The sequence below is a fragment of the Leptopilina boulardi genome, unplaced genomic scaffold (genome assembly GCF_019393585.1).
Source record: "Leptopilina boulardi isolate dan_hultmark-lab unplaced genomic scaffold, ZJU_Lbou_2.1 LbouV2_405, whole genome shotgun sequence".
Lineage (NCBI taxonomy): Eukaryota > Metazoa > Arthropoda > Insecta > Hymenoptera > Figitidae > Leptopilina > Leptopilina boulardi.
Window position 1 is genome coordinate 768,495 of NW_026137980.1, and position 23,810 is coordinate 792,304.

Below are 23,810 nucleotides of genomic sequence, written 5' to 3' on the forward strand. Positions count from 1 at the left end.
TATATTGTGTAAAAATTGTAGAAATGATAAATTAAATTGAAAAAAATCTAATTTTCGAATAACAGAAGTGATGACTGACAATTTTTTACCATAATAATAAAAAAAAATTATCGTTTTTATAATTTATATCTGATTGTATTCACTGTATATAATTCAACAAAAGCAAAGAATAAATAGACTTTCATTTTAAATATTCAAAAAAGTTGAGAAATGATACTTTTTAGAAAGAGAAAAAAAAATTCACATGAAAATAGTCAAAGTCAATATAAGCGGAAGCTATAATATAGAAAGATATGTGCGAATAGGTGTGTTAATACTTTACATGTGTTTCAAATTGGTTCATACTCAATATTCCTCACGAGTTTTTTTTTTTGTGAAAGATCAGGGCAAAAAGTATAAATTATATTTCTTTTTTAGATATTTAGCTGTACATTAATAACCAAAAACTTTAATTCTTAATTTCGCTGTAATTCACTTTAATTATATGTCAATAATATTCGTAAATACTAAACATTTGAGATTTTTTTTACAATATAAGAAAAGATTATTGTATTAAATGTCAATAATTAATAAAGAAAATTAAATAAATTATATTTTATATTTAAAAAAAATAAATCATCAATTTGTTTATAATGTAGCCTTTGTAAAAATGTTACTTTTGTGTGAATAAAAAGCCACGGTTACGATTATAATGAAAGTAAGTTTTGTATATAAGTAATCTATTACAAGTGAAGGGCTTTAAATACACAATAAAAGTGATATTATTTACGATATTTCTACAAAAGAGTGAATTAAAATAAAATTAATGAAATTTCTTACCACACTTGCGCCTCGTCCGCTTTGACTAGCTATGCCTGACTGTGGTTGTGGACTATTTTGCTGCGGACTTTGTGCAAGTAGAGGTCTATCGGCTGCCGTCTACAAAAAAAATATATATTGAAAAATTGTAATGAAAAATACAAAAATAATTCCTTTAAATTTGAAAAAAAATACAGTGGAAATATAACAAACAATTCACTAGAAATTAAAAAAAAAATTGTTAAATTAAATTTTAAATAAAGAATTCAGGAACATTTTCTATAAAAATGCAAATATTGATAATAGTACCTACTTGGTACTATGTACTTATTAAAAAAAAAAGATAAACAGATGCAATTTTTTCTTTAAAAACAGAGAAAAAAAATTAAAATTATTTTAAATTATTATTAAAAAATAAATCAATTAACAAATTTAATAATATTATTAAAAAAAAAGAACATGAAATTTAAAATTTATTATTATAACAGATTTGTGCATATTTGTACTGCAAAAAATTTGGTTTAAAAAATAAAAATTTGAATAAAAATTAACAAAAATAAAAATTCTTTTTCAAAATCAAAAACTTAATTTATAAATATGAGACGTATAAAATAATCCTATAATTAAATTTTATTTGATAATAATGTTTCAAGGTAACTTTTACTACTTTAAAAGTAAAACGGGTCAATTTTTACTCCAGAAATAGTAAAATTTACTCTGAAAATAGTAAAAATGATTTCGGGAATAGTAAATTTTACTATTTCTAGAGTAAAAATTGATAGAAATGCGCAGAAACTTCGGACAGTTCCGGTTTTACTTTTAAAGTAGTAAAAATTACTTTAATCGTTTTTCCATTTTTCTCCTTGTGTAAAACAATTCTATTACCTAAAAAAAAAAAAATGTAAGTAATTTTAAAAAACTATGGTCCTCCTTTTGATGATAAATAGAATAGGTAAAAATAACATCTAGATAAATAATAAATAAAACATGACATTTTAAAAAAGAATATTAATAAACAAAAAATGTAAAATTTTTTCTCTAAAAAAGTTGTTTTTTAAAATTTGTTGATCGATAAATATTTGTCACAAAAAAATTAAAGTTTATTTTAAAAAATTCAATTGTTTTTGAAAAAAGTTGAATATTTCTAATGGAAAAAGTAATTTCAATTTTTAAACTTCAATAATAAAGTTCTCAAAAATTGAAATTTCTCCCCCAAAAAAATTTAAAAAATTAAGTATTAAGTCCTAAAAAGTCAACATTTTGTGTATTAATTTTGCAACATTTTTAAAGAGAGATAATTTTGATTCTGTTTGTTCAATTTTTTCTGAAATATATATATATAGAAAAAAATATTTTTCACCTGTATGACTAGAAAACTAGTGGGCTGAAGAGGTTCTGGATCAGGTTGCTTATTAAGATTAATTAAATCAAATTCGCATTCATCTTCCAACCACGAAGGTAGTTCAAGAAGTAGCGATATGTCCATTTCTTGCACCTCTCGTGGAGTTGCCAAGGCCATCAGTCCTGCGTTTACCTATTTCAATAATATTTAATTACATAATGTAAATAAAATTTGAAATTTTTTCACTCTAATATTATTTATTCTCGTATTTTTCCTGAATTTTCAGTTTTCCAAGTGACATTGCAACCCTGAATTATTTTTGTAGACTCATAATATTTTCTTTTAATTATAAATATATATATATATATATATTTCATACCTGATTTAAACAAAAGGCACTAATGCTGTCTTGTTCCTTGTGAATAATTCTAACAGGCTCTGGCAAACTGGTCGTACCACTGTCGCTTCCTTTGTCTTCTCCAGTTCCTGATCCTCGATTAAGATTATCTACTCCACTTTGATTAGAATCTAATAACGCTGATAGTGATCTTCTTTTACCAAATACTGATCTAATAAATATATCCTGCACAGCCTCTTGTCTCACCAAATAACACCATAAACGATTCACTGAAGCTGCAGCTGATAATCGAGTACTAGAAAAGAAAGAAATTTTCCAAATATAAACAAATTACCAAATATAATATACCAAATATAATAATAATTCAAAAATTTTGTTATTTTCTATTAATTAATTACTTTTAGTAAAAATAAATTATAGAATATTAAATTTTATAAATTATCTCAATTTACGTAGTTCAGCAAGAAACATCTTTTTTTTAATTTTTTTAATGTAAAACTTTTTAATTACTTGAATGGTGTATTTCCTTTTTCTAAAAGTGATCGATATTTATGAATTGCAGGTTTTCCAGGCGTAGGCGCAGGATCGGGAGCGCAACCAGGAATAAAATTCGCTGATGGCGGTCCTTTAGAATCGAGTTCCTCACGTAATGACTCTTGCCATTGAGCTACGATCCCTAATGTTCCATGAATCAATGGACTACACACTGGCAATTCTAAAAATGCAAAATTCATAGGCTTCGAATTAATTTGAAAGCGCAAAAAAAAGTTTGCTTTAGTTTCATTATTTTATATAAACAAATGTCACAAAAAATCGATATTTTTAATTCTTATTAAACTACAACTATAATAAATAAATTAATTAATTTAATTAATTCTTTAATAATAATGTAAACAAAGAAAAAAAAATTAAATAAATAAAAATAATTCTTAGACAAAATTTCCAGATAGAATTTAATAAATTATATTTTTAAAAAATTTTGCATATCCTTTTTAAATAAAACAGTTTTTCAAAAATCTCATTTATGGTTAAATTGTATCTTCAAGATTTAAACTAATGAGATTTTTTTAAAAAAGTTTAATTCAAAATTTACAAAAATTCTTCAAAACTATATTTTTAATTCTTTATATTAATAATTTGAGATTTTCACTTTTTGAGCAAAAAAATCTGCTTTGTTATATTAAAAAAATTAATTATAATTGTTCTGTGTTATTCAATAATATAAGATATTTTAGGGTCAATCCATTATATTTCGAATGAAGTCGTCGCTGACTAATTTTTAAAAATTATAATACTTTGCAGGAATGATTTTGAAGTTATCAAGATCACGAAATGAAAAGAATTTTATTAAAATTTTAATTATTTATTGCAAAATATGAATTTAAAGTATATGAGGTGCTGAAAACTGTCAATTTTTTAGCCATTAGAAAATATGCAAAAATACGTATAATTTACCATAAAAATAAATTTTTTTTTTTGTAATTTACTAAGAATGAATAAATTTCTCATTATCAATTGATATAATTATTTAAATATGTGAAATAATATATAAAATATGATTTTCAAGTTCGCCTATCAAATAACCTAAATTTGCAAATTTCATCTATTAAATGTGAGAAAGAGAAGTCATTAAATTGAAAAAAACCTTACCAAATATAAAGTACCTGTGACTAACTTTCAGTTTTTCTTAGCACTTTTTTCCTTTTTTCTTCATGAATGTGAAATAAAAAGCAATAAAAAATTGGCACTTTGCTTATTTTCACTATTTTCAAATGTAAATAACTTTCTTGGAGAAAACTGAAAAATTACAAAACTTGGGCAATATCTAATTGATCACTAACTACACACACTGGAAAAAAATTCGCTCTGGTCCCGAAGATACTTTTTGAGATAATTGTGTTTAAATTTTTCACAATTTTTATCAGGTTAATACATGTAGTTTTTTAAGGACGAAGTTAGGTTTTATTGGTTAAACATTTTGAACTAACTTCAATTTTATAAAAATCACATGCATTAACCTGATAAAAATTGTGAAAAATTTAAACATAATTATCTCAAAAAGTATCTTCGGGACCAAAGCGAATTTTTTTCCAGTGTGTGTAGTTAGTGATCAATTAGATATTGCCCAAGTTTTGTAATTTTTCAGTTTTCTCCAAGAAAGTTATTTACATTTGAAAATAGTGAAAATAAGCAAAGTGCCAATTTTTATTGCTTTTTATTTCACATTTATGAAGAAAAAAGGAAAAAAGTGCTAAGAAAAACTAAAAGTTAGTCACAGGTACTTTATATTTGGTAAGGTTTTTTTCAATTTAATGACTTCTCTTTCTCACATTTAATAGATGAAATTTGCAAATTTAGGTTATTTGACAGGCGAACTTGAAAAATCATATTTTATATATTATTTCACATATTTAAATAATTATATCAATTGATAATGAGAAATTTATTCATTCTTAGTAAATTACAACAAGTTTTTTTTTATTTTTATGGTAAATTCTGTTTTTTTTGCATATTTTCTAATGGCTAAAAAATTGACAGTTTTCAGCACCTCATAAACTTTAAATTCATATTTTGCAATAAATAATTAAAATTTTAATAAAATTCTTTTCATTTCGTGATCTTGATAACTTCAAAATCATTCCTGCAAAGTATTATAATTTTTAAAAATTAGTCAGCGACGACTTCAGTCGAAATATAATGGATTGACCCTTTATGGAAAAAGATTTTTGCTACTTCATTTCAATTTTAAACAAAAAAAAATTCTATTCGAGTTTAAAAAAAGTTGAAAAGTCCCAGTTTACACTAAAGAAAAGTCAAAATAAGTCGCATTTTTGTTTAAATTCGAAAAAATTGAAAACAATGAAAATTTAACAAAATTGTTGAAATGAATTTTCAAAAACATACCTTGCATTTCAATTCCTGCGATATTCAAGAAGTCTTGCATTTGCTGCTGTAGAATTCGAACAATGGCTAATCTTAGAATACTCCAGCTGTACGAATTAGGATTCGAGTGCTCGGTATTATCCTTTGGTTTACTCTTTGGTTTTGCATTCGTATCAAAAACGTCTTCCTCATCCTCCGATGAATCGAGATCCGATACCGCCGAATCCGATGAGTCATAATCAATTTCATCAGCGTACTCGTTCTCGATTCTCGGCTACAAATAATTATTTAATAACAAAATTTCAATCGTTTAGAAAATAATTTCTTCTTTTTTTTAAATTTATTAATTTTCAATGTTCAATTTAAAATTCTCAAGGGTCAAAATAAGTGAAAACAACCACTTGAAAGTGTGAAACACTTTCGTCTTCGATTTGTAAGTTATCTATGTTTTTTTATAGGTATACATTTTTACTCCCTTGAATATTTTTCAAAAATATTTATTTTGGTAGTAATTGGGGATTGAGCTCTTTGACAATGAATTTTTCATTTAACAATTACAATTGAAAATGTTTTCAATGTCATTCAAAAATTAGAATATACTTTGAGCATATTTTTAATTAAAATTAAATTCAAAGAAAAAAATAAATTTTTTTTTTGAATCTTTCAAAAATTAAACAACTATTTTTTAAGAAACGTAATTTGTTTTTTTTTTGTTAATTTTACTAATCGTTTGCATACATATGGAAAATATTATCTACAATGCTCTACTTAGTATCAATTAGGACACTTAATAATTAAACTCTTCATTTATTTATTTTATACTTTTTTTTGTTAAAACTTATAATAATTGTAATAATTACACTTACAGAAAAAATGATGTTGAGTAAATATCTTGCATCAAATAATTTTTTTTTTTATTTTGATTTTTTTCTTTTAGTTTTGACAAAATTTGAAATTTTCATCCAATTTTTATAAACAATAGCTGATTTTACTCATTAAAATTTCATTCTTAACAAATTGTAAATTTTTCAATGTTGTTAAAATTATTTCTTTTTTCAGAAATTATAAATAAATCCAAATTGTTTTTATTAAATAATTTTTTAATAACATTGCAAAAATTACGATTACAGAAGTTGTATCAATGAGTAAAAAAAGCTATTTAATTGTTTATAAAAATTGGATGAAAATTTTGAATTTTGTCTGAACTTAAAGAAACAAAATCAAAATGTAAAAAAAAAAATAATTATTTGAAACAATATTTTTCATTTAATGTAGCAGCAAATTACCATTTTTGAACTCTTGTTTTAAGACAAAAATTTTTTAGATAATTTTAAAAATAATTGAATTTTGAAAGAGTTACATATTTAAGATTTATAGATTATAATTGAATTTTAAGAGATTTTAAATGGAAATTTTTGTAAAATTAAATTGCTAAAGATTTTTTGTTACAAATTACAAATAATGATTGAATATTAAAAAATATTGTAAATAATCGAATTTTAGAAGAACTTGGTTAAAATTATTAAAAATAAATAAATTGGTGAAGAATTTAAAATTTTTAAAATGGAATTGCTGAATATTTTTTACAAATTACAGACAATAATTGAGTATTAAAAAAATATTTAATTAAATAATTAACTTGGCGAAGAATTTTTGAATAGAAAATTTAAAAATAATTGAATTCCAGAAGAGCTACAGTCTAGATTTTTAGAATTAATAAAATTAAAGAAGATTTTGAATTGAAAATTTTTTAATTGCTGAAGACGTTTTAAAAATTTTTAATTTAATTTTGTAAAATAAGTCAAAAAATTGTAGTAAAAAAGTCATAGGTATTTTTTTTTTTGTAATTTAATAAATTAATTAATTTTTAATTTCATTTTGTAAAATAAATCGAAAAATTCATACAATCCGAGGCTTGTAATTTAGTCAAGAAAATAAGTGTAATGAACTGATTTTGGAATCCACAATAAACATCATGACATTCGGAAACAAAAGAATTTCAAGTGGCTGTTTTAAATTATTTTGACATCTAAAATTTTACATTTTAATCAAGTATATTTTTAATTTGAAATACATTTTTGTGAAAATAAAAATAAATAAAAAATAAAATTTAAATTTTTTGAAAAAATAAAAATTACTTAAAACTAATTAAGTTTTGAAAAAATCTTTCTATTTTCTACGCTATTAAAGTTGAATAATTTTAATAACTCACCTTTATAAGAAAATATGATATCATACTCATTAGCGGCGAGACAAATTGTTCACGATATGTTGGCTTATCCTCCTTCATATTTGGCTGTTGTCCCGTGAATTGTCCAAGAAGTTTCATATTTAATTTCATTCGTTGTTTCGTCAATGATGTCATTGTATTCCACATGCCAGTTGCAGTTTGAATTTCACTGATACTCTCAGTTCGTTCGACCACCGGTGTTCCAGATGATTGTGCTCCAGTGCTTGCGACACGTAAAAGTTTCTTAACACCACCACCAAAAAGTGTTGACCACGTGTTATTGTCAAATTTTTGACCCACCAATCGATATAAAATATGACTGTCACAGCTCGACAGAGCATAAACAAAAAGACTCATGTAAGTCGCAACAAATGCCTCGGACAAAAGAATATTTAATTTTGGTGTATCTTCATCTTTTTCACGTGCCAAAAGTGCTCGTAAACTTGTTACACCGGGCCATTTTGTCGGCGATGTTGTTATTACAATTCCATCTTCCGTGGAATAACGACGATGATATTTATTTGACGCCACCAAATGACCACCTGAGAATGGTTCTACTTCCGAGGACGCCGGAAAGCTAATTTTTTAATTATAAAATCAGTGATTAACAAAATTTTTAAATTAAAGGAAAAGAATTTTTTTTTTCAAATTAAAATTATACCTGTTATCGAACTGATGATGTTTCATGACAAATGTATCGGAATCACAGAGAGATTGATAGATGCAGGCACTGAGAGCTACGGCAAGATCTCTCATGATAAAAACTTCACAGTAATGAGTGTTTTTATGAGGCATTGGAGTATTTCTCAATTCCACCAATGTTTGCAGCATATCATGAGTCAAAGACTGAAAAAAATATATTCACAATTTAATACACAAAAATACATTAACAAATCAATTATTCAAAATTTCGGAGTAAGAGAATTTTTCACCACTTTTTTCAATATTTCAAGATTGAGATGAATTTAATTTACCATGCATCAAAAATAATAATTTACCTGTAAATGACGAACTGGATCAGCAATGACAGTCTTATTGCAAGCTACACTTGCACTGAGTAATGGCAGTGTTGTTGGAAAGGGAAGAGGACTCAACAATTGTTGTTGCGTTTTTTCCTGTTGAAGTTCCTGAAGCAACAAAAGTAATTCCATTCTCACTGACGCTAATCCACCACCCGATGCTCCATGCAATGAACAATAAGACAAAAGTGTTCTGAGTAATGTTTCATTAGCTTTAAGCCATTTTTTTCTTTTCGCTGCCCGTTGAACTTTTGCTTCAAAATCAAGTTTCTCAGAGAGTAAAATTTCATGTAACGTCGGCTGTTCACCAGGTCTATAAGGTGGAACATCATCCACCATTCCACCTTCATATTCCGAGGAATTAATTGTATCACCATCAGTGTTGGCGCTATAATTACAAAGTTGCTTCAAAGCATCGACTTCTCTTTCCAGCCATACATAAAGTTGATATCGCAATTGTCCACCATCAACTTCAAAACCCGTTGCCAAAGTTGATAATTCCTCCATAAGAATCTTAAGACACGCAACAAATTTCAATTGCTGTGCCATTATATCCAATGATCCATTTGTCTTAACTTCCTCTTCCTTATCTTTCTCAATTTCGATTTTCTTTTCCTTTTTATCAAAATTCATACTCAAAGGTGGACTCTCACCATCTTCATTATCATCATCATCATTTCCCCAATCCAAAACCAATTCATCACTCTTTTTAACCTCCGGCTGTGACCAATCAAAGGCCGTCGATGACTCCTGCTTAATTTCCGGCGCTTTTGAACCACCCCAACTAATAATTCCCGTATCAATTTGCAAATCTTGAGCTCTCGATTTAACCGGACTATTAAGAAGACTCGGCGAATCTTCACAATTTGAATCCATAACTTTACTGGGTAATTTCGATAAAACTTCAAGTGCAAGAGCAGGACATCCAGCTTTAAAATGTGCATGTGCTGTTGTAAAATAAAGTTGTCTCTCCAATGGTGTAATACTATCCTCCAACGTTAATTGTTTATCAGGCTGTCCTTTTGATTCTGTACCATAGCTAAAACCCGAAATCACCACCGAATGTCCCTTCTTTCTATCCTGTGCAGTCGATGCAATATACTGTCTAATCAATAGCGGATGTGTTCTTAAATACACATAGAAATTAAAAACATTTGGATTCGCTGTTGTTCCCTCAGGTTTCTCTGATTCGTCATTATATTGCGGATGCATTGTTCCAACATTCGTCAACAATAAAGTATTAAGCGAACCCGAATAATCCTTAAGAATCCACAATGCCATACTACGTAAAAATGGATCTGGATGAAATTTACTCATATCCTGATTATTACCCTCTTTGTCACAGCCTAAAATTTCCTCAAATAATAATCTCTTTAAATTTGGCGATGTTGTATCATCCTCATAGAGTCTTGCAATTACCATTGCCAATTGAATATCATTTAATTTATTTAAACACACATCAATTGCATCTTTCAATGCACCGGCCAATAAAAAGAAAGCCGCCGCATGTTCAAATCTCTGTTTACCAAGTAATGCAAATGCATTCTTCAATGCCGCCTTTCGCCATCTATCCTCAGTGAAATTATTCGCAAAAAATGCCGTCATTCTATCATCTTTTTGATTTCTAAATAAACCCCAAACTAAATTTTTCTTTTTCATTGCCAAATAATAAATAGCAGCATCCAATGGATCTTGTTTTTGTTGAAAAGCAGCTTTAGCAACTTTTTCAATACATGTTTTTAACACTGCATTACTTCTAATCCACCATCCAACGCCCAATTCTTTTAATATCATCCATTTTGGTTGTCCCTTAGCATAAGACGGTATCAATCCCAATAATTCCTCCTCCGATTCTGAATGAAATGCCCAAACAAGATTATTCGATGAAACACCTTGTTTTTGAAATTGTGCTCTCTGTGACATTGGCAAACAACGAATTAAATAATTATAGTGCTTCATTGCCAAAAGAAAACGAAGACCACAATCATCTAATGAATCTGTCGATACAGCTTCACCATCAGGTATACCCGTTAAATTTTCCTTTGCAATTGCATTTTTAGCCGCATCAATTGCAAAACGTTCGGCAAAATCAACATTACACGTTGACACAGTATCGGCCAATGCAAGCAAATGCATTTGATCCAAACTCGATAAACCAGGTAAATGTGTATGTGTCAATAGACGTGACAACAGTCGTCCCTGCCTTGGACCAAAATGAGAAATTCCTTGACGCTCCGGTACCGATGATCTCCTATCTTTTTGTCGCGATGAATCATAATCATCATCGAGCATATCGTCCAATGAATCACCCTCATCAACATTACCATCAAACAATTCATTATAATCCTGTTTATCCTCCTTTTGTTGTATTATTGTATTCGTCTCCTTATCAGCTATCAACAATGTCCACAATGGCAATGGTGATATCGACGTTATCTCCGCATAATCCAATGTCAATTCCTCGGGTATTTGTGTTGTTGAACCCCTTGGTTCCAATGGCGATGTTGTACCAACATAACTCACTGACATTGTCCTCGATCTCGACCAACCACTACGTTGTTTCATTAAATTCTCATCATCCGCACGTATTGTACACGAACTCGCTATACATCTCACCAAATGTGCCAATATCGCTTTAACCCATCGAATTTTACCCGAATTCAATAATTCCATCAATTGCTTTGGATGATATTGCGGCAATACAGGACATGCAATACGTGATGCCTCAAATAATCCATAATCCGGCATATAATCATAATTAGCGCCTTCCGTTTGTAGGCCACGTTTTTTCTTAGCGTCCAACATTGTTAAATTAATACTACTCACACGCGATAAATGTGTCATCGATGATACATTTGCCAATCGTCTCTGTGATGTTTCATTAGCCAATGTTCGTAAATCTTCATCGCGTAAATTTCGACTCGCTTGAAATTCATCCGATTCTTGATGTTGTAATCCCGAATGAAAACAATCATTCTTTGGATTTGGTTTCCATTGTGAATAGACATGCATCTCTGAATCCATTCCAACAACTAAAATACCATCTCTAACCCATGATATTTGCATTGGTAATGGTGGTAAACCATCGGCTGTTGTTAATTCAATTTTTCTTAATTTCATCCATCGTATCTCATCAACAAATTGTGGTTGTGCAAGCGATGATGTTTTACGTAATATCGGTCGATTTGTACCCTGTGATTCTTTCATTGCTTTCATATTAGCTTGAGCAAGATCTGAACAAACTGGCGTGAATAACATTACTTTTGAACCAACACCAACAGTCAATATATGTGATCCATCCTCTTTTGAAACCCAATCAAGTTGTACTAAATGCTTTTGTGTCAATGGACATGTATTTCCATTTTCAATTATTGATTTTCTCAACGATTGCAATGTACTAAACGATGGTACAGCCAATAGTCCAGCTTTTGTACTATCACCATTCTCACCATTTCTTGGCGATCTCACATCCTCATGACTCAATGTTTGTAAAACTTGCGTTAATCTTTGTTTCTTTTGTAAAAATCTACTATCATATAAATAACTCAAATCCAAATGTTGATCAACCTGAATTCTCGGTAAATGAATATTCTTCAAATGAATTGTATCCTCTAATATCCATTCACTACCACCTGTACTTTCACATTCATAAATTGCAACACAAAGATTCACATAACGTGAATCTGGATCACTTTTTGTTGGTCGTGTAAATGATTTTCCATATTTATAGGCACACGCAATTCTACCACTATAAGCAGCGCTGATATTTAATGGTTGTCCCGTAATATCAATCGTTGATTCTTTATCCTTGCGTATCATTTCCCATTCACACCATTCATAATTTAATTGATTTTCCTCACCTACTTTTGTCACTTTACACTTCCAAAATCTCACTGTACTATCACTGCACGCTGTTACAACGATATAGGGCGCAAAACAAGCGGGATAAATTGATGAACTACTCAAATGTCCAGCGGCTGGTGCTGCATGAACAACTTCAACACCATCTGGTAAGGGTAAATCTTGTGTACAAACTTTTGTTGTTGTTATCAGTACATGACTATTGTGATGTCGTCGATGAAAAAATGTTGAATCATAATCGGCTTGACTCTCGCGACGACTTCGATTTCCACTTTGACTTGGTCGTCGTGATCTACGTCCATCGGCGTGACTATATCGTCCTGGTGTACCTTCATCATCTTCGTCCTGGACCAACTGGGAATCTGGTACGTACATCATTGATTCTGATAAACCTGTAAATTTACAGACAAAAAAAAGTCTGAAGATTATTAAGATTCAAAGGTTTTTTAACAATAATAATAATTGCCGGAGATTGAAGGCAAAAATTTTGGGATAAGACTATATTTAATTCTTTTTTAAATCTTTCGAAAAGTTGACTTTCGCTTTCATTCAAAACAATCGTCTTTTTTGTAACAGGGTATACGGAATTTTTTTGAAAAAAGGCCTCGGATAGACTTTAAGGCACAAAAAGTCGTTTTTATATTCCAAAAGAAGTCGAGAAAGTCGATTTTTTATTCTAACAAAATTTAAAAGGTTAATGAATATTTTACTTTAAATAACTAATGTTATTAGATATTAAATTCGAACAAAAACATCTTCGATGCAAAAAGTTACCCCAAGCAAAAATTATTTTAACCATCGAAACAATTCGTGAAATGAATGTTAGCCAAGTAAATTTTAGGATTATGTTAAATTTTAATTAATTATTTTTAATATAAATAATTAAATTTAAAAATGGGAAATTATAGAAATTATAATTTTAAAATATGCGTGCTATGTAGAAAAAAAGAATTGTTTTGGTCTAAATATGAATTAGAGTTAATAATTATCAAAATAATTAAGTTTTTATAACTGCGCGTACGATAGAAATTTTTCTTAATCAAAAATTGATTTCAATTAATTATTTTGATAATTAATAACTCTAATTCATATTTAGACCAAAACAATTCTTTTTTTCTACATAGCACGCATATTTTAAAATTATAATTTGTATAATTTCCCATTTTTAAATTTAATTATTTATATTAAAAATAATTAATTAAAACTTAACATAATCCTAAAATTTACTTGGCTAACATTCATTTCACAAATTGTTTCGATGGTTAAGATAATTTTTGCTTGGCGTAACTTTTTGCATCGAAGATGTTTTTGTTGGGATCAGGTCCCGCGTATCACATTTTAATAAGTTAGTAAAGAAAAGAAAAAATTAAAAAAAAAACTTTTTAAATAAACATAATGTTATCAAAGACAATAAAAATTTACTAGCAAAAGTTACAAAAAAAATTACAATAAAAAATTAAGAATTTCAAAATTTTTTGAGTGTATTCAAATATCTACAATTATATATCGAGATTTTAACCTAACTGATATTATTGGTAAGTTTCATTTAAATCGGTCATGAATTATAGGCTCCAGGTGTGTCTAATTATCAAAAAAATCGATTTTTTATCATAAAAAAGTGAAAATTAAAAAATTTTTTGAGTGTATTCAAATATCTACAATTATGTATTCAGATTTTAACCTAATTGATATTATTGGTAAGTTTCATGCGAATCGGTAAAGAATTATAGGCTCCAGGTGTGTCTAATTAGCCAAAAATTCAATTCTTTTTCGTAAAAAATTGAAAATTTCAAAAATTTTTGATTGTATTCAGATTTCTTTGATTATTATCGAGTTTTTAACATAATTGATATTTTTAGTAAGTTTTATGCGAATCGGTAAAAAATAATGTGCTCCTCGTCTACCTAAAAATCAAGCAAACAATTTTTTTCATAAAAAATTGAAAATTTTTAAATTTTTTGAGTGTTTTGACATTTTCTGAAATGTATATCGAGATTATAAACTAATAATTATTATTTATAAGTTTCATGCGAATCCGTTAAACTGTATAGGCTCCAGGCGTGGCTAAAAATCAAACAATCATAAATTTTTCACTTTCTTGAGCCTAATTTTTATAATTTTTTGGGCTTCCTCCCATTTTCACCACTAAAAATTATTTTTTTTACATTTTTTACCCGGCAAAAAAGGTTTGAACAAAATCGGTAAAGAACTTTTCGAGATATCCAATTTTGGTTGAAAAATGACAATATTTTGAGAAAATATATTCGCGGAAAAATTTTTTTTTTACTTGACGTCGATTCTCTACCGCGAATCTTGATTCATTTTATTAATTTTGTAATGAGAATAATTCTATAAAAATATTATCAAGAAAATTTATTTTGAACATTTCAGAATCGAACTAATTGTAAAACATATTTTCAAAATTTTATTTAAATAGGACAAATTTCTAAAAAAAAAAAAATTTTTAAAGTTCCATTTTTATAATTTTTTCAAGTCTGATTTAAGCAATTTATTTGAATTAAAACTTTTGTCATAATTTTAATTTCAAATTTTTGATGATTTCTGTTAATAAAAAATTTATTAGAAATTGCAGACAAAAATACAATAATTTGAAAACGTTTTAAGTTAAAAATGGTTTCAGATAGTTGAATTTTCGGAGAATATTATTAAAATTATTGAAAATAATAATTGAATTTCGAGAGAGTTATAATTGAAGTTATTAATTTCAAAAAATTTTAGAAATGATTAAATATTAGAAACTTTTAAATTGAAATTTTTGAGGATAATTGAATTTCAAAAGATTGTGTCGAGGATTGTGTTAAATTTCAGACAATAATTATAATAAGGGCCAATTTCACCAATTCTGGTTAAAAGTAAATCAGCGATTAAATCCCTAACCGACCAATCATGAGCGGTTAAATTGGCTTTAATCGATGATTAACTTTTAACCGGAGTTGGTGAAACTGGCCCTAAGAGTTTTAAGTGATTTCGTTGAGAAGAATTAATTAGAAATCACATACAAAAATTGAATTCCAAAAGTTTTTAATTGGGAAATGCTTTAAGATACTTGAATTTTCGAAGAATATTATAATTGCTTCATAATTGTGGTCTAAAAGTTAATTTGTGATAAAATATTAAATTAAATTATTAAATATTTCAATAGAAAAATAAGGAAAGATAACAATAGAATCGACTGGAAGTCCAGTCATAATAAACCATTTATGACCCCCTATTGTATTAGTTGTCCTTTTAAACCTGAATATTGAAATTATATAGTAATATTACTTGAATTTATGTTTCGTTACTTCCTGCCGCCGTCAGATGGCAGAACCATGCAGGGAGCACAAAGTTGCAGTTAAACAAATAATATAAAAAAACTATTTTTCTAAAATAAACTAAAAAATTATCAATAGTATAAAAGAAAATTTTTAAATCAATTTGTACTATTAATTTATTCACAATACAAATCAATGGTCTAAAAAAGTAAATTAATTAGATGTTCAATCATTTAGGTATTTAAATTTTTTTTCATTCAATTATTTTTGTGAATAAATTTGGTTTAGATTTTTGTGCGTAAATTTCAATTATTTTAAAATATAATTTTTCATATTTTACAAACAATTTATATAGACAATAATACATTGTACCGCAATTTTTGGTCATAAACTAATCGAATTTTTAACCTGTTCAGAATTTAGTTCTGAATTAGGAGAAAAACAAGAATTTTCAAATTTGGTTCATTATTATGGTCAAAAAATTAATTTGTATTAAAATATTTAAATTAAAATATTAAATATTCCAAAAGAAAAATAAGGAGAGATAACAACAATAGAGTCGACTGGAAGTGTAGTCATAATAAACCATTTATGACCCCCTATTGTATTAGTTGTTCTTCAATACCTGAATATTGAAATTAAATAATAATATTACTTGAAATATTTGTTTATGTTTCATTACGTTCTGCCGCCGTCAGATGGCAGAAGCATGCAGGGAGCGCAAAGTCGCAGCTGTTATTATATTACATATAGCAATTTTAATATTAAAAATTAATAAATTACATTAAACATGAATTATTTCTAAAAAGTATATAAATATTGTTTAAATAAAACCTACTAAATTTAATAAATGAATATTTTTTGTAAAAACAGAGCAGATTAAAAATTCAATTAATTTAAGGACAAAAAAATTTGGACAGTGTATTTGTTAAAATAAACTGTTTAAAGATATAAGAAAATTTATCGCAAAACAATTGTTTAATTAAAAGGAAACGCAAGCGCAAAAATCCCAAACTTTATAAAAAACGCAAATTTTTTTGCACACAAACAGCCAAAATGAGTAATTGTTTATAAGATTTATTTATACAAATGATAAAATTAACTGCTAATATATTTTTTTTTCATCATAGCGACTTAGATTTTTAATATTAATTTTAAAAAATTCGATTAACTTCTTATCTAAATTGACCTTAATGTGTATTTTTGTTTATAAAAATTGTTTTAAAAAATTAAAAAAATATTTGAAATGCAACTTTTTATATATAATATTTATATAAATATTATATAACATATTTAATATTTTTTAGAACAATTTAAAAGGATATAAATTTTTTTTGTGGTCGAAAAGTTAATTTGTATTTAAATATTAAATATTTCAAGAGAAAAATAATGAGAAAAAGGAACATAAAAACAATAAAGTCGACTGGAAGTCTAGTCATAATAAACTATTTATGACACCCTATTGTATTAGTTGTCCTTCAATACCTGAATATTGAAATTAAATAATAATATTACTTGAAATATTTGTTTATGTTTCATTACGTTCTGCCGCCGTCAGATGGCAGAAGCAAGCAGGGAGCACAAAGTCGCAATTGTTATTATATTACTTTTCTACTTTTACTTTCAATATATACAGGGTGATTTTTATGTTCCGGACCCCCAAAATATCTTGAAAGGAAATAGTTTTTGAGAAAAATGTTGTATACAAAAGTTGTCAGGTTGAAAAAAATCTATTAAATTGAATAATTAAAAAACGGGCCCAGGGCCTTATGTGGGCCCTACAGACAAAAAAGTAAATTTTTTAAATGGAACCAAGTATTTTCAAACTCAGATTCTTGTAGCCAGTGATTTCCTCTTTTCAGAAATGTGGTAACTTGTGGGCCCAAAGTTAAATTTGGGCCCAAAATTCGATTTTTTGTGGTTTTAAAGGTGATTTTAGTGTAACTTAGTTCCAAGGGGTTTTCGGGATCCCTGATTACGAATATGAAGTCAGTTTTTAAAAATTTTCAATAACGGACCCAAAATGACTAATTAAAAATGAAAAAAATTAAGGAAAATTATGAAACTTCTTATTTTAGACTTACTTAGCCTGCTAATTGTTAATTCAATGTTACTTTTATTGCTGTTAATTTAGTATCATAAAACTAGGGGTAAAATAAACAATAGATTTTTTCAAATTTTAATATTTAGGGACTTATAAGGCCCAAAATTAGATTTTCTTTGGTTTTAAAAGTGATTTTAGTGTGACTTAATTTCGAAGGGGTTTTTGTGGTCCCTGATTACGAATCTGAAATCTGTTTTTAAAAATTTTCAATAGCGGACCCAAAATGACTAATTAAAAATGAAAAAAATTAAGGGAAATTATGAAACTTCATATTTTAGACTTATTTAGCCTTCTAATTGTTAATTCAATTTTACTTTTATTGCTTTTAAATTAGTATCATAAACCTTGGGGTAAAAAATTAGATTTTTACAAATTTTAAATTTATGGGCTTATAAGGCCCAAAATTCGTTTTTTTGTGATTTTAAAGGTGATTTTAGTGTGAATTAGTTCTAAGGGGTTTTTGGGGTCCCTGATTACGAATCTGAAATCAGTTTTTAAAAATTTTTAATAACGGACCCAGAATGACTGATTAAATATGAAAAAAATGAAGGAAAATAATGAAACTTCTTATTTTAGACTTATTTAGCCTTCTAATTGTTAATTCAATTTTATTTTTATTGCTTTTAATTTAGTATCATAAACCTTGGGGTAAAAAATTAGATTTTTACCAATTTTAATATTTAGGGGCTTATAAGGCCCAAAATTAGATTTTCAGTAGTTTTAAAAGTTATTTTGTGTGACTTATTTCCAAGGGGTCTTTTTAGTCCCTGATTAAAAATCGGACATCAGTTTCTAAAAAATCAAAAAAGTGGACCCAAAAAGACTGATTAAAAATGAAAAACACTGAAAATTTTTTTTTTAATTTTCTCTATGTAATTTGCAACAATGTCCAAAAAATTTTGGCATTTTATTTAATACTTTCCTTACAATAAAAGTTTTAAAACGTGTCTTTTTTCAATTCTAAAGCAGAAAGTTTCCTTAAACTAAAATGACTCTTAAAACCACAGAAGATCCAATTTTGGAACCCATAAGCCCCCAAAATTTAAATTTAAAAAATAAACCAATCTTCCTTTTTGCCCCCAAAGGATAGTAAATTTAGAGCTGTGTAAAAGTAACATTAAGTTAACAAGTAAAATGCTAAATAGGTCTAAAATAATAAATTTCATAATTTTCCTTAATTTTTTTTATTTTTAATCAGTCATTTTGGGTCTGCTATTTTGAATTTTTAAAAACTGATTTTAGATTCGTAATCAAGAAGCTCGAAAACCCATCGGAACTAAGTTACACTAAAATGAATTTAAAACGTAATCAGGGAACCCAAAAACCCCTTAGAACTAATTTACACTAAAATCCCCTTTAAAACCACAAAAAATCGAATTTTGTTGATTAAAAATGAGTTTTAAAACAACTAAAAACAGAATTTTCAGCCTTATAAGCCCCTAAACATTAATGTTAGTAAGAATCTATCAATTTTTTTTCCCTTAAAGTTTATGATACTAAATTAAAAACTATAAAAGTAACATTGAATTAACAATTAGAAGGCTAAATAAGTCTAAAATAAAAAGATTTATAATTTTCCTTAATTTTATTAATTTCTATGTCATTTTTGGTCCGCTGTTTTGAATTTTTAAAAATCGATGTCAGATTCATAATTTGGGACCCCGAAAACCCTTCGAAACTAAGTCACACTAAAATTATTTTTAAAACCAAAGAAAATCTAATTTTGGGCCTTATAAGACCGTAAATATTAAAATTGGTAAAAATCTAATTTTTTACCCCAAGGTTTATGATACTAAATTAAAAGCAATAAAAGTAAAATTGAATTAACAATTAGAAGGCTAAATAAGTCTAAAATGAGAAATTTCATTATTTTCCTTCATTTTTTTCATATTTAATCAGTCATTCTGGGTCCGTTATTAAAAATTTTTAAAAACTGATTTCAGATTCGTAATCAGGGACCCCAAAAACCCCTTAGAACTAATTCACACTAAAATCACCTTTAAAATCACAAAAAAACGAATTTTGGGCCTTATAAGCCCATAAATTTAAAATTTGTATAAAAATCTAATTTTTTACCCCATGGTTTATGATACTAATTTAAAAGCAATAAAAATAACATTTAATTAATAATTAGAAGGCTAAATAAGTCTAAAATATGGAGTTTCATAATTTCCCTTAATTTTTTTCATTTTTAATTAGTCATTTTGGGTCCGCTATTGAAAATTTTTAAAAACTGATTTCAGATTCGTAATCAGGGACCACGAAAACCCCTTCGAAACTAAGTCACACTAAAATCACTTTTAAAACCAAAGAAAATCTAATTTTGGGCCTTATAAGCCCCTAAATATTAAAATTTGAAAAAATCTATTGTTTATTTTACCCCTAGTTTTATGATACTAAATTAACAGCAATAAAAGTAACATTGAATTAACAATTAGCAGGCTAAGTAAGTCTAAAATAAGAAGTTTCATAATTTTCCTTAATTTTTTTCATTTTTAATTAGTCATTTTGGGTCCGTTATTGAAAATTATTAAAAACTGACTTCATATTCGTAATCAGGGATCCCGAAAACCCCTTGGAACTAAGTTACACTAAAATCACCTTTAAAACCACAAAAAATCGAATTTTGGGCCCAAATTTAACTTTGGGCCCACAAGTTACCACATGTCTGAAAAGAGGAAATCACTGGCTACAAGAATCTGAGTTTGAAAATACTTGGTTCCATTTAAAAAATTTACTTTTTTGTCTGTAGGGCCCACATAAGGCCCTGGGCCCGTTTTTTAATTATTCAATTTAATAGATTTTTTTCAACCTGACAACTTTTGTATACAACATTTTTCTCAAAAACTATTTCCTTTCAAGATATTTTGGGGGTCCGGAATATAAAAATCACCCTGTATATTGAAATTATTTAGCAATATTACTGGAAGTATGGGAAATTTGTCTAAACCGGTCACTTTAATGTTGTTATTATTTTTTTATCTAAATAATCATATTTTAGAATAAAATAACAATAATGTATTCTTTAATATTTAATTCAAAAATTGTATAGGTGTATTCAAATTTATAGTTTAAAATTATTTAAATAGACTGAAAATAAAAAAAAAATGAAAGACTTGCAGTTACCCCTAGTGTTTAGATTAGACAAGTAGTAAAAAAAAGTTTTTACACTTAAAAATTGTTATAAACAAATTATATAACAATTGCACTTTAAGGCTGTTTGTGGTCAAATAAAAAAAAAATTTTTTGTTTAAGTAAATTTGCTTTTGATTATTAAAGAAAAAATAATTTCAAAAATTAAAAGTAAATAAAATTCTTTAATATTAAGGTTTTTAAAGTGAAAAAAAAATCAAAGAGCACAAGTGGATCAACGAAAAAATAATATGTGCGTCTTATTCTAAATATTTGACAATTACTATTTGGAAACTTTTCGAACAAAACAGATTACCATCAGTAATCCTCAAAATCTTCAAAAAATTTCTATAATTCTTATAATATGTGAAACAAGTTTTCAAAAGTCGATAAATCCATTTTTCATAAAAGTGGAGATAAACGCGCTGATTTAACATATTACAAGACCTTTTCTAATCGCTCTGTCACTGACGAATTACAAAAAAATTTTATTAACAAAGAAATTTCAATTTAAAAATATCTGGTTTTAATCATGATAATTTATATATAGTTTTAATTCTTTTTATTAGAAAAAATCACTAAAACCATAATAATCTCCAATTATGATAGACTTTAATTATCGCTTTTTTTATTTTTATTATTATTTTTTTAATAATTATTTTATTATCATTATATATAATAATAATAATAATAATAATAATAATAATAATAATAAATAATAATAATTAAATAATAATTCATATAAAAACGCGATTGCAAAACAAAAAGTAAGAAAGTAATATAATGACAGGATCATTACGTCCTCCCGCCGTCAGATGGCAGAAGCATGCAGGGAGTACAAACTCGCAGCCGTTATTATATAACTTTCCTACTTTTTCGTTTTTCAATCGCGTTTTTGTATGGATTCGCAAAATCTTTCGGATTTAGAAAATTTATAAGCTAAGAATCCTTGATATTTTTGCCGATTTTGTAAAAGTTTCCGTGTTTCGAGAAAAAAAGTATTTCAAAATCAATGTTTATCATTTTCACGTTCAGTGCCGTTTATTATAGGGCGATAATTAAAAGTCTCTCTTAACTAAAGAATTTCAGAGACCGTTCAACACTCTTAAGTGGATATGTGAGACATGTTATTAGGTTTAAATTTAAATTTCTCAAAATAAGAAAACATGGATTTATCAATTTTTAAAAACTTACTCCTCAATTATTAAATTGATATACAAACCATTTGATTCTGGCTGCGATGCAATTACCAATCGCCACATATGAACAGTCGTTCCTCTTTGTGTCCTTTCCAAGACAACAATATAAAACGGCTCCTCAAATACTGCCGATTGTTGTAAATCCACCATTGCATCGAGTGTCGATTCCATTAAACCCAAATCATTAATTGTCGTATCAAGACCAGGTAATTTCTCATCATTTCTCTCGCCAGTTATTAATTGCTCTTGAAAAACATGAAGAAATTGGGTATTCTGCCAATCATGTGTCGCATCAGAAATTGCATCCAATTGAATAACACAACCAGGTCGCGCTGTCGATTGTTGTGAAACAATTTTAATACGATCATGTATTGAATGTCGAATACCATCATCAGATGAAATATCAGTCGATAAACTTGCCATTGAATCCATCATTCGACTTCGTCTCTCACTAATTGAAACTTCAGCCAATAATGTTCGTGCATCAATGACAGCTTGATAAACACGTAATGATTCACCGTCACTTGCGACAAAACATGCACTCGGTGAATTTGACAAATTTCCCAATGTTGTACTAGGAAGAAGTGTTGGTATCCAGGCGACATTACTGAATGCCGATATTTCCGGTGAATTAATGCGCGCCAATTCAGAAACACCGCCACTTTTTGATAATGGACCCACAGCATCAACACGCCAAAGTATTAATTCACTGCAAAATCCAGTAGGTGACATTATATCCTTATCTTCTTTATTGATAATTGTCTCAATTGATTCAGCTTCATTGTGCTGTTGATCAACATTTGGAAAATCAGGTAATGCAACATTATGATGTGATGTTGTCACTAATAGTGGCAATACCGGATGACAAGTAATATCATTGACACGAAAACGATGACCCGATGCACGACAAGCATGACCAATACTTAATACTTGTGAAAATTTTGTCTTATCGGCAAATGTCAATTGCCAAAGATTTAATGTTCCATTCTCATGTTTTGATACCATTGAAACAATTGGACTTGGTTGTGTTAATATATCGTTGACATTATCTTGTGTTGATTTTCCATTTTCCATTGTTGTCGTAGTGCCATTCTCTTGTATTGTTTCTTGATTTATTGAAAAATTTTGTACATTTTTCATTAATTCCTGTCCAGCTTTTGATGTTAGTGTCGATTGTTCCTCGTCTTGTTCAATGAGACTTGGCAATGGTGTTGTCACTTCATTTGTTTCTGAATGTCTTGTCGATGATTTTGCAACTTCACGAATACTTAACAATGGACCACCTGTATTGTGCGAATACATTGATACATTGTGACTCATTGTTGATGCATCGCCCAATGGAAAAGCATTTGGAATACGTGTGGAAAATGATATTTGTGCCTGACGAAATGATCCTGGATGATATTCATCTAACCATTCAATATGCCAAATTAAAAATGAACCATCAATTGGATGAATTGAAAATAAAAGATCGGGATTGTGATGCCAATCGCGAAGTAGTGTTTCAATTTTTGTATCCAAAGAATCGGGTGCATGATTCATTGACGATGTTGCATCCGTTGCTATTGAATTAATTGATGTTGTATTACTGTAAAAATTAAGATAAAAT

General features: G+C 27.6%; 1 protein-coding gene across 2 annotated transcripts in view; it reads right to left on the reverse strand.

Annotated features, from left to right (window-relative positions):
- LOC127289329 (dmX-like protein 2) overlaps nucleotides 1-23,810 on the reverse strand; it is a 50,864-nt gene that overhangs the window by 13,846 nt on the left and 13,208 nt on the right. For both annotated transcript variants that reach the window (XM_051317190.1, XM_051317189.1), the window contains exons 11-19: nucleotides 22,225-23,789; nucleotides 8,610-12,883; nucleotides 8,273-8,457; nucleotides 7,594-8,188; nucleotides 5,403-5,655; nucleotides 3,009-3,213; nucleotides 2,520-2,793; nucleotides 2,159-2,332; nucleotides 820-918 (exon numbers count right to left, since the gene is read on the reverse strand). In XM_051317190.1, coding sequence (XP_051173147.1) covers nucleotides 820-918; nucleotides 2,159-2,332; nucleotides 2,520-2,793; nucleotides 3,009-3,213; nucleotides 5,403-5,655; nucleotides 7,594-8,188; nucleotides 8,273-8,457; nucleotides 8,610-12,883; nucleotides 22,225-23,789 — 7,624 coding nt within the window. The remainder of the gene's footprint in view (nucleotides 1-819; nucleotides 919-2,158; nucleotides 2,333-2,519; nucleotides 2,794-3,008; nucleotides 3,214-5,402; nucleotides 5,656-7,593; nucleotides 8,189-8,272; nucleotides 8,458-8,609; nucleotides 12,884-22,224; nucleotides 23,790-23,810) is intronic.